Below are 12,063 nucleotides of genomic sequence, written 5' to 3'. Positions count from 1 at the left end.
GTGGATCAGGGGCCTGCAGCGGGGGAGTAGGTGGGAGAATCCCTTGGGAGCTGAAGACGTGCGCAAGAACAGCTTTATCAGTGCCTTACCAATCTGTGAACTCATTTAGTCCCGATTCTTGGCATCGTTTCTCAGATTTGCTTTTCTCAACTTTTGAAATACAAGCTGGCGCAATCTCCCACTATCTGGGGGAGGGAGAAGGGAGGAGACAGGAGCACATCTCTTTAAATTAGATCCAGCCTCAGAAGGCTGCCGCTTTCACACCAGAATTCTATCCCAGGGGAGGCACTGAAGTGTGATAATGGGATGGGGGTGGGTTTCCCAGCATGTCCCAGGGAAGGATGCACTTGGCCAGCTGCCTCTTTAACTCCTCCGTGCCCCCATCTCGTCTAGGTGTGCTGGGCTCTGTGCTGAGCTCTTTTCTACTGAAATCCCCATGACCACCCATAGAAAGGGGCTATGATGATCCCCACTACACAAATAAGCAAACTGGGGCACCGAAAGCTTAATGATGCCCAAACTTACACAGCCAAGAAAGTGGGGGAAGTAGTTTCAGGGTTTTTTTGTTTTGTTTTGTTTTTGAGATAGGGTTTTACTCTGTCACCCAGGCTGGAGCACAGCGGTGCAATTTTGGCTCACTACAACCTCTGCCTTCCAGGCTTAGGTGATCCTCCCATCTCAGCCCCGCAGGTAGCTCTGACCACAGGCCCATGCCACCAGCCCAGATAATTTTTGTATTTCTGATAGAGGCTGGGTTTCGCCATGTTCCCCAGGCTGGTCTCAAACTCCTGACCTCAAGTGATCCACCTGCCTTGGCCTCCCAAACTTCTGGGATTACAGTCATGAATCACCACACCCAGCCAGTTTCAATTTTTTTTTTTTTTTTTTTTTTTTTTTTTGAGACGGAGTCTTGCTCTGTCACCCAGGCTAGAGTGCAGTGGCGCGATCTCGGCTCACTGCAAGCTCCACCTCCTGGGTTCACGGGCCATTCTCCTGCCTCAACCTCCCGAGTAGCTGGGACTACAGGCGCCCGCCACCACACCCGGCTATTTTTTTTTTTTTTTTTTGTATTTTTAGTAGAGATGAAGTTTCACTGTGTTAGCCAGGATGGTCTCGATCTCCTGACCTCGTGATCTGCCCGCCTCGGCCTCCCAAAGTGCTGGGATTACAGGCTTGAGCCACCGCGCCTGGCCCAGTTTCAATTTTTTATTCTGCAAAGTTTCAGATATATACTAAAGTAGTCAGAATAGTCTAATGAACGCCCATTTCTCTTCACTCTGCTTCAGTACATACCAACTCGTGGCCAATCTGTGTCTGTCATTTCTCACACACTTTCCTTATTCCGACATGATTTCTAAGCAACTCCTGGGAGCTTACAGTTATTTCATCTGTGAATATTTTAGTGTGTACCTCTGAAAGACAAGTACTCTTTTAAAAACAAAATGCCAAAAATGAATGATAATTAATCTGTTCCATCCAATATCAAATCAGCATTCACATCTCCTGGATGGGGAAATTGGGGCCCAGCCCCTCTGTAGACCTGAGATACGTGTCCTGTTTTGCTCACATTAGCCTCAGAGATTATCTACCATGGTCATGCCACTGCACTCCAGCCTGGATAACGGAGCAAAACCCTGTCTTAAAAATGATAATAATAAATCTTTTTCTTCCCAATTTTTAAAATTGTAGACTTTTAAATTTAATTTAATTATTTTTTTGAGACAGGGTTTCGCTGTCACCCAGGCTGGAGTGCAGTGGCGCAATCCCAGCTCACTGTAGCTTTAACTCCCGAGCTCAAGGGATCCTCCCGCCTCGGCAATAAAGCTATGTAGTTCTGATTATTCACTCATCTAATCAGTTAAATATTTATGGAGCACCTACTGTGTATCAGACATTGTTCTGGACACTGGGGGGTTCAGTAGTGAAAAGAACCAGCAAGTTCTGTGCCCGTGAATTACATTCTAGTGATATGAGCAGACAACAATGAAATACACACAAAGGATGTCTTTAGAAAATAGTAAGGGCTATGGCCAAGCATGGTGGCTCATGCCTGTAATCCTAGCACTTTGGGAGGCCGAGGCAAGAGGATCACTTGAGGTCAAGAGTTGAAGACCAGCCTGGCCAACATGGTGAAACCCTGTCTCTACTAAAAATACAAAAATTAGACAGGCATGCTGGCACTTGCCTGTAATTCCAGCTACTCAGGAGGCTGAGGCATGAGAATCGCTTGAACCCAGGAGGTGGAGATTGCAGTGAGCAGAGATTGTGCCATTGCATTCCAGCCTGGGTGACTGAGTGAGACTCTGTCTCAAAAAGAAAAAAGAAAAAAAAGTAAGTAATAAGGGCTATAAAGGTAATAATATGATAAAGAGTCCTGCAGTTGTTTTAGAAAGGGTAGACAGAAGTGGGCATTGGAGGCCAGGCGGGGTGGTTCATGCCTGTAATCCCAGCATTTTGGGAGGTCAAGGCAGGTGGATCCTTGAGCCCAGGAGTTGGAGACCAGCCTTGGCAAGGTAGAGAGACACTTTCTCTACCAAAAATACAAAAAAAGAAAAAATTAACCGGATGTGGTGGCACACACCCATAGTACCAGCTTCTTGGGAGGCTGAAGCGGGGAGGATCACTTGAGCCCAGGAGGCAGAGGTTGCAGTGAGCCTAAATCTTACCACTGCACTCCAGTCCAGGCGACAGAGCAAGACCCTGTCTCAAAAAAAAAAAAAAAAGGCCAGGCGCGGTGGCTCAAGCCTGTAATCCCAGCACTTTGGGAGGCCGAGACGGGCAGATCACGAGGTCAGGAGATCGAGACCATCCTGGCTAACACAATGAAACCCCGTCTCTACTAAAAATACAAAAAAATTAGCGGGGCGAGGTGGCGGGCGCCTGTAGTCCCAGCTACTCGGGAGGCTGAGGCAGGAGAATGGCGTAAACCTGGGAGGCGGAGCTTGCAGTGAGCCGAGATAGCGCCACTGCACTCCAGCCTGGGCGACAGAGCGAGATTCCGTCTCAAAAAAAAAAAAAAAAGGCCGGGCGCGGTGGCTCAAGCCTGTAATCCCAGCACTTTGGGAGGCCGAGGCGGGCGGATCACAAGGTCAGGAGATCGAGACCACGGTGAAACCCCGTCTCTACTAAAAATACAAAAAATTAGCCGGGCGCGGTGGCGGGCGCCTGTAGTCCTAGCTACTCAGGAGGCTGAGGCAGGAGAATGGCGGGAACCCGGGAGGCGGAGCTTGCAGTGAGCCGAGATTACGCCACTGCACTCCAGCCTGGGCAACAGCGTGAGACTCCGTCTCAAAAAAAAAAAAAAAAAAGAAAAAGAAAAAATAAAGAAAAGAAAAAGAAAGAAATACAGAAAAAAACAAAAAAGAAATGGAGGCCTGGCACAGTGGCTCATGCCTGTAATCCCATCACTTTGGGAGGCCAAGGCGGGCAGATCACTTGAGGCCAGGAGTTCAAGACCAGCCTGGCCAACATGGTGAAACCCCATCTCTACTTAAAAAATACCAAAATTAACAGGATGTGGTGGTGCATGCCTGTAATCCCAGCGACTCAGGAGGCTGAGGCAGGAGAATCACTTGAACCCAGGAGGCAGAGGCTGCATGAGCCAAGATGGTGCCACTGCACTCCAGCCTGGGCGACAAAAACAAAACTTCATCTCAAAAAAAAAAAAAAAAAAATCAATGGAGAGCCATAGGATGTTTTACAGGGAAGGGCAGAATTTGAGCCACTTAAAAAAAATTAACAAACTTTTTCCTTTTCAATGTTCAAGATTATAGACTTTTTAATTGAATTTATCTGTGTGTTTTATTTTTTAAATTTTTTTTGAGACAGAGTCTCACTCTGTTGCTGAGGCTGAAGTACAGTGGCACAATCAAGGCTCGCTGCAATCTGGAATTCCTGGGCTCAAGGGATCCTCCCACGTTAGCCCTTCCTGTAGTTGGGACTACAGGTGTATGCCACAATGCCTGGCTAATTTTTACATTTTTTTGTAGAGATGGGGTCTCCCTATGTCGCTTAGGCTGGTCTGGAACTACTGGGCTCAAGCGGTCCTCCCACCTCACCTCTCAAAGTGCTGGGATTACGGGTGTGAGCCACTGTACCCTGTGGACTTAATTTTTAGAGCAGTTTTCTAGAAAAATTGCACAGAATGTGGTTCTTATATACCTTCTTTGTCCCTGCATGCAGTTTCTCTTATTAATAACATCTTGCAATCATGTGGTACATTTGTTTGTTTGTTTGTTTTTCGAGATAGAGTCTCGTTCTGTCACCCTGGCTGGAGTGCAGTGGCATGATCTTGGCTCACTGCAACCTCTGCCTCCCGGGTCCAAGTGATTCTCCTGCCTCAGCCTCCCAAATAGCTGGGATTACAGGCACCCACCACCACGCCCGGGTAGTTTTTGTGTTTTTTTTTTTTTGGTAGAAACGGGGTTTCACCATGTTGGCCAGGCTGGTCTCAAACTCCTGACTTCAAGTGATCCGCCTGTCTCGGCCTTCCAAAGCGCTGAGATTGTAGGCGTGAGCCACGGTACCGGGGTCTCATGGTACATTTGTTACTTGACAAACCAATAATGATGTATTATTACTACGAACTGAAGTCATAGTGTAAGTTATAGTTCACTGTGCAGTTCATTCTATGGGTTTGGACAAATGCATGCCATGTCTCACCATTACGTGTTACCCAGAATATTTTTACCACTCTGAATCTTCTCTGTGCTCCTTCCATGTTCATTCTCCCCCTCCCCTGGATTTGTGTCTTTTTTTTTTTTTTTTTTTTTTTTTTTGAGAAGGAGTCTTGCTCTGTTGCCCAGGCTGGAGTGCAGTGGCGCAATCTCGGCTCACTGCAAGCTCTGCCTCCCAGGTTCACACCATTCTCCTGCCTCAGCCTCCCGAGTAGCTGGGACTACAGGCGCCCGCCACCACGCCCAGCTAATTTTTTTGTATTTTTAGTAGAGACGGGGTTTCACCATGTTTGCCAGGATGATCTCGGTCTCCTGACCTCGTGATCCACCCGCCTCGGCCTCCAAAGTGCTGGGATTACAGGCATGAGCCACCGCGCCCGGCCCGGATTCGTGTCTTTCAAGCTCACTGGGGTTGCCGGGAGGAGGCTGGGTTGCGGGGCAGAATAAAGAAGGCGGGAGAGAGCTGGCCGGCCCCGAGCGTGCAGGGGAAAGAAGGGGAGGACACCGGCCCTTCGCGCCTCTGACCCCCTTGCCTCCCCTCGCCCAGGGCTGCGCTGCTATGCCAAATTCCACCGGAACCGCAGGGTTACACGGAGGAAAGGGCGCTGCGTGGAGCCCGAGACGGCCAACGGCGACCAGGGATCCTTCATCAACGTCTAGCGGCCCCGCGGGACTGGGGACTGAGCCCGGGAGGTTTGCACAAGCCGGGCGATTTGTTTATAACTAGCAGTGGGAGATCAAGTGGGGGAACAGATGACTGAGGCTGCAGGCTCAGGCCCAGTACACTCGACCCCAGGAGGGGAGCCGCTCGACGAATGAGCTGGGTGGGTGCCCAGGAGCCGGTCCGCAGCACCTGCACACCCACAGTCCGGTCCCACGCAACCTCCATCCCGCGTGTCTTGCTCTCCGCGATGGCAATGCCGAGAGTGCCCTCTGCTGTTCAACTCCAGCACTGCAACAGCTTCAAGTTCAAAACCAAGTGGCGTTTTTGAGAGTGGAAAAGAAATTTAAACTTCCCGAAAGAAAGTCCACCGGCAGGAGATGAATATGGATACCAGGAACTGTGCTAAGTGCTGAAATACATTATCTCACTGAATTATCAAAACGACCTTTTCAAGTAGGCATTATCACCATGCGACAGGTTGAGGACCCTGAGGCACGCTGGAGTTATTTAACCTGACTTGCCCAGGGTCAATGCTCCTCAAACCTGAACATGCTAAGAGTCACCTGGAGGTCCAGTTAAAAATGTACATCTGGCTGGGCGCGGCGGCTCACGCTTGTAATCCCAGCACTTTGGGAGGCCAAGGCAGGTGGATCACCTGAGGTCGGGAGTTTGAGACCAGCCAGGCCAACATGGGGAAACTGTCTCTATTAAAAATACAAAAGTTAGGCCAGGCGTGGTGGCACAGGCCTATAATCCCAGCTACTCGGAGGCCGAGGCACCAGAATCACTTGAACTTGGGTGGCAGAGGTTGCAGTGAGCAGAGATCGTGCCACTGCACTCCAGCCTGGGGGACAAGAGTGAAACTCCATCTCAAAAAAAAAAAAAAGCACATCCGACTCACTGGGCTCTGTGCTCTAACAAGGTCCCACGGAATGCGATGCTGCTGGCCCAGGGACCCCACTGAGAGGTCCTGGGAAGTACATGGCAGAGCAAGGACCTGAACCTGGGCCAAGGCTGTCCAGCTCCAAGGCCCACGTTCTTGCGACCCCACAACCAAGAATTTCTTCCAGATACTCCAAGGCTTTTGGCAAGAGAGGTTCACACCCTGGTAGTCCCTTTCTCTGCGGCGGAAATAGTTTGACTGTTCTCTGCCTTCCCTGGAGAAAGCTGTATCATGTTTAAAAACAAAACAAAATACAACTTAAGCACATACTTGCTTGCAGGAATGAGTTGGGCAGGTTGATCCCTGTGGTCTGGTAGCTGATATCCTGGGATACGAAGTGTTTGGGGAAAAGAATCACGTTGGCCTTTATGTCCCTATGGTCCTGCTCATCCAGTCCTGGCCCTTAGGCACTTTACAGCTTTCTAGAGAGCTTCCACCCCAGGGGTTCTGATGCGAGCACGGACTCAAAAAAACCCCACACATATTGCCCACATTTACCCACTTTGCATACTGTTTAGTGATTTCCAGGACCACAAAACCATCCCTGGACCCCACCCCACATTTTTGCAGCAGAGCCCGCTGGGAAGTTGAGGCTCCTCTGAAATTGAGGTGCTATCTGAAGCTAACTGCCCCCAACAGGCCAGACTCTCAATGCCCACCCAGAACATCTGTCCCAGTAGATCTGGCTTCAGGGGTCACTTCAGGAAAACCATTTAAATCCCCCCACTTGGCATCTCACTCCTGGCCAACCCTCTGTTCCAGGGCGAACCAGGTTGCAAATGACAAAAGACTTTCCTGGCCAAATTCCTCACTGGCCTGGATCACGCCCATAAGATGCCAGAGATGTTTACTGCGCTGGGAAAATCAGTGGGGGTCAGGGGTCAGGCACCAAGGCAAGCAGGCAGATCTAGAAGAAACTAAATATGCTTGTTCTCTCCCTATCCAAGTTTGGTGGGCATGGAAACCTTGTGGGGAGGGAGCAGAGAGGGCAGGGGAACTGGGAGATCAAAGCAGGCTAGCTGAAAGGCAGATATGGCTGGGCACAATGGCTCATGCCTGTAATCCCAGCACTTTGGGAGGCCGAGGTGGGCAGACCAGTTGAGGTCAGGAGTTCAAGATCAGCCTGGCCAACATGGCAAAACCCTGTCTCTACCAAAAATACAAAAATTAAGGCCGGGCACGAGGGCTCATGCCTGAAATCCCAGCACTCTGGGAGGCCCAGGTAGGCAGATCACTTGAGGTCAGGAGTTCAAGACCAGCCTGACCAACATGGTGAAACTCCATCTCTACTAAAAATACAAAAATTAGCCAGGCATGGTGGCAGGTGCCTGTAATCCCAGCTACTCAGGAGGCTGAGGCAGGAGAATCACTTGAACCCAGGAGGTGGAGGTTGCGGTGAGCCAAGATCACACCATTGCACTCCAGTCTGGGCGACAGAGTGAGACTCCAAAAATACAAAACACTTAAAAAATTAAAAGGACAGATCTGCCAGCAGCTTCGTACTTGAGACCAGACAACCCACATGCTGTGTGTGCCTCACGTTAAGTGGTGACTCGGGACTGTGCTGGCTCTGTGGGGCTAGAACCCTAAGGAGTACCGCAGGAAGAAAACCCAGCATTCCTATGGCTAGGGGACAGCTGTTAGACGGTCCTAGGACATCAGCCATGGAGAACACAGAGGGTCAGGACAAAGCTAAAAGGCCCACAGAACTGTCACTGGTTGCCAGGGCAGTTCCATGGTTGGAAATTCCAGGCCCATCTCTTTGCCCTAGCTATCTCTATTTGACATTTCCAAAGAGGCATGGGTGGATGGAACCTCTTAACTCCAGAGCTGGGAATCCCAAAGCCCTGTCAAGTGTCTAACCAACCTCTCTGCCAGGAAGTTCTTCCTTAGGTCTATCTTACATTTATTTTGCTCATACAGAAGCCAATTTCCTCTAATCCAGGATTTAGAAAACTTTTACTGTGAAGGACCAAATAAATATTTTACGCTTTGCAAGCCATCCGATCTCCACTAGCTACTTAGCTCTGCCATAACTTGAAGCAGCCACAGACAGTGTGTGAATGAATCCATGGCTATGCTCCAGAAAAACTATTTATGGACACACATGTGAATTCCATATAATTTTCACATGTCACAAAATATTATTCTTTCTTTTTTTTTTTTGGAGATGGAGTTTTGCTCTGCTGCCCAGGCTAGAATACAGTGGCTTAATCTCAGCTCACTGCAACCTCTGCATCCCAGGTTCAAACAATTCGCCTGCCTCAGCCTCCCAAGTAGCTGTGATTACAGGCATGTGCCACCACACCTGGTTAATTTTTATATTTTTAGTAGAGACGGGATTTTACCATATTGGCCAGGCTGGTCTCGAACTCCTGACCTCAGGTGATCCGCCCACCTCAGGTGATCCACCCGCCTCAGCCTCCCAAAATGCTGGGATTACAGGTGTGAGCCACCACACCTGGCCACAAAATATTATTAGTTTAATTTTTTTTTTTTTTTTTTTTTTGAGACGGAGTCTTGCTCTGTAGCCCGGGCTGGAGTGCAGTGGCCGGATCTCAGCTCACTGCAAGCTCCGCCTCCCGGGTTTACGCCATTCTCCTGCCTCAGCCTCCGGAGTAGCTGGGACTACAGGCGCCCGCCACCTCGCCCGGCTAGTTTTTTGTATTTTTAGTAGAGACGGGGTTTCACGGTGTTAGTCAGGATGGTCTCGATCTCCTGACCTCGTGATCCGCCCGTCTCGGCCTCCCAAAGTGCTGGGATTACAGGCTTGAGCCACCGCGCCCGGCTATTAGTTTAATTTTCTAAAACCATTTAAAAGTGCAAAAACTGCTCTTAGCAGGCCAACTACACAAAAACAGGCAGTGGGACAGATTTGGCCTGAGGACCACAGTTTGCCAACCCCTGCTCAAGCCTGCTCGCTCTCAACCTTGGCTGCACGTTGCAACAATCTGGGAACATTAAAAGGCCTGGGACCCACCCACAAAGCTTCCGCTTTGTTTGGTCTGGGCTTCATAGCTTTTTCCCCAGGTAACTCCACGTGCAGCTGGGGCTGAGAGCCTCCGCTCTCCCCTTCCATCTGTAGCAGTGCAGCTGGTGATAAATCCACCTATTCCACCTCTCACCGCCTTGGCAACCTTAGGAAAGTTTCTTAAGGTCTCTGTGCCTTGATTTTTTCATCTGTAAAATGGGGATAACTCTCCCTTCATAGGGTTGTTGCGAGTACTGAATGCATACTTCGTTTTGATTTTTTTTTCTTTTGCGACAGAGTTTCACTCTTGTTGCCCAGGCTGGAGTGCAGTGGCGCAATCTCAGCTCACTGCGACCTCTGCCTCCCAGGTACAAGTGATTCTCCTGCCTCAACCTCTCAAGTACCTGGGATTACAGGCAAGCACCACCATGCCCGGTTAATTTTTGTATTTTTAGGAGAGATGGGGTTTCACCATGTTGGCCAGGCGGGTCTCAAACTCCTGACCTCAGGTGATCCACCTGTCTCAGCCTCCCAAAGCGCTGGGATTACTAGGCGTGAGCCAGTGTGCCTGGCCTGTGAATGCAGAATTCTTATAAGGTGTTTAGAACAGTGCCTACCACCTAATAAACCTCCAGTGTTAGCTAATTTGTTATTCTAGGAGAATTTTAGGAGATGTTTGGTTCTTTGACAATGACCCATCACATACTCTGAGATCATTTCTATTCAAGCTCTATTCTATTCAAGTCACTATTCAAGCTCCTTCCCCAAAGTGTGTTCCATAGAACACTGGGACCATGAGATGCTCCATTAGAAAGGGGCAGGGTACGGCTTCCGTGGTCAAAGAGGTTTGGAAAACTGTTCTGGCCTCAGCCCTTGGCAGCATGTACAGATTCCAGGCACCGAGGCAGGGCTGGAGGAGTAAGTGACTTTGCAATAAGATAGGTGCAGGAGTCTAAAAAGACACCCTGGGTGGACTGGGGGAGCTGAGCAGGAGGCCATGTGGCAACCAGTAGCTGCTGGGCCTGTGGCCTGAGCCCTCCTGCACTCCTCCCGCTGGAGTCTCACTGCGGATCCCAGGAATACCTGCTGTTCCCACAGGGCTGCCATCCCATGGTTTGTCTGGAGACACCAAGAGTGGTTTCCATGCCTGCTGGGAATAGGCTGAGCGTGCAATGACATGACGGCCAAGGCTTGTGGGAAAATGACAGCTTCACAGCCCCTTGAGGAGTGACCAAGCCACAAAGTAAATCCTAAAGCCACAACCCCTTCTACCACTGAGCTGCTGGAGGTGGGTCCTTATTTTAAGCCACATTCAACCCACCCAACAAAACCTAACATTGAGGTGGTGGGTGCACCTGCAGTGCGGTTCACTCACAGCTGCAGAGACAAGGTTTATAAAACAACAGAACAGCCAGGAAAACGGTGCTGGGACAGACAGTGGAGAGGCCAGAGAAGCAAACCACTGTGGCTCCTCACTGGGGGTTTCTGGGGTTGGACTGAGCCCTGTCACCTCTGTGATAGTCTTCACTTTCACAGGCAATGGTGACTGTGTGTGTTTCCTGGGGAGGAGGTTGGCAGGGAAGGTCACCTTTCCTGGGAAGGGCGGTTTGCAGAACCAGGGGTTTATATTGCAGGGAGTGTATTTTCTGAATTCTAAATCAGAACAAGTGGTCTGATACAGGATCCATGGCCGGGTCACTTCTGGGTGCAAAAGGCTTTCTAGACCTTAGACACTCAGATGATGGTCCCGGGCTGGCAACAGCACCTGGGAGCTTGGTAGAAATACAGAATCTTAGCCTGGGCAACATAGGGAGACCTCGTCTCAGCAAAAAATAACAAAATTATCCGGGCACGGTGGTGCACACCTGTAGTCCCAGCTATTCTCCAGGTTGAGGTGGGAGGATTGCTTAAGCCCAAGAGGTCGAGGCTGCAGTGAGCCATGATCACGCCACTGCACTCCAGCTTGGGCAATAGAGCGAGACCCTGTCTCAAAAAACGACAAAAAACAAAAAGAGATGCAGAATCTTGGGCCCCACCACCCCACGCCTACTGAGCCAGAATCTCTGGGGATGGGGCCCAGCCATTTGGCTTTTCACAAGTTCTCTGGGTCATTCTTGGGCATGATCAAGTTTGAGAATCACCAGTCTAGGATGTGACAGGGAAAACAGAAATGTGGAGTGGTCAGGGACATTCGGATAATTCGGGGTATTTGTATTCAGGTGTGAGTTGGCAAATCTGAGACCTGTTTTGCCTAGCTAATTACTAGCAATAGCAAACTCCCAGGCTCTGAGGCCCAGCCTCCTGGGCTGCAACTGGTCTTTATTTTTTGGGGTAAATGAATGGAGCACCTCGGCCTGGGACCCTCAGTGTAGGGTTTTCTGACTCTTAAGCAATTTCCTAGGGTGCTGTAGTTCCTCTTTAAAGTTCAGAAGCGGCAGGGGGAGGGGGAGGTGCCACACCCTTGTAGTCCCATGATATCATATTGCATGTGCTCTTGGGCTGTAAATAAAGAGATTTTAAAAGCCCACCTGGCGTCTCTCTTTGTTCCTCCAGGAGATGGTTTGCCTGTGCTGGTAGTGAGCTCCATAGGGGCATTTGGAGGGGACCCTAAGCCTGGTGTTCCACCTACGACTTCTCAACACACTGGATTGAGCATTTGCCCCAAGCTAAGCAGCAAACAAGGCAGACAGGGTCCCTGCCCTCGCCTGGTCCTCATCATAATCCCTCAGCCAGACCTCTTGACTGCGAGTCCCAGATTTTTTTGTTTCCTTTTTTTTAGAGACAGAATCTTGCTCTGTCACCCAGACTG

General features: G+C 49.9%; 1 protein-coding gene across 1 annotated transcript in view; it reads left to right on the top strand.

The window, feature by feature from the left end:
• LOC105473161 (dorsal inhibitory axon guidance protein) overlaps positions 1 to 9,927 on the top strand; it is a 32,509-nt gene extending 22,582 nt beyond the window's left edge. The window contains exon 7 of the mRNA XM_024790134.2: positions 5,224 to 9,927. Within this exon, the coding sequence (XP_024645902.2) occupies positions 5,224 to 5,336 (113 nt within the window). The 3' untranslated portion in view covers positions 5,337 to 9,927. The remainder of the gene's footprint in view (positions 1 to 5,223) is intronic.
• The last annotated feature ends 2,136 nt before the right edge of the window (positions 9,928 to 12,063 follow it).

Source organism: Macaca nemestrina, chromosome 1, assembly GCF_043159975.1.
Source record: "Macaca nemestrina isolate mMacNem1 chromosome 1, mMacNem.hap1, whole genome shotgun sequence".
NCBI classification, from domain to species: Eukaryota; Metazoa; Chordata; class Mammalia; order Primates; family Cercopithecidae; genus Macaca; species Macaca nemestrina.
The sequence above is the reverse complement of the archived record's forward strand: the minus strand, read 5'-3'. Positions and strand labels throughout refer to the sequence as shown.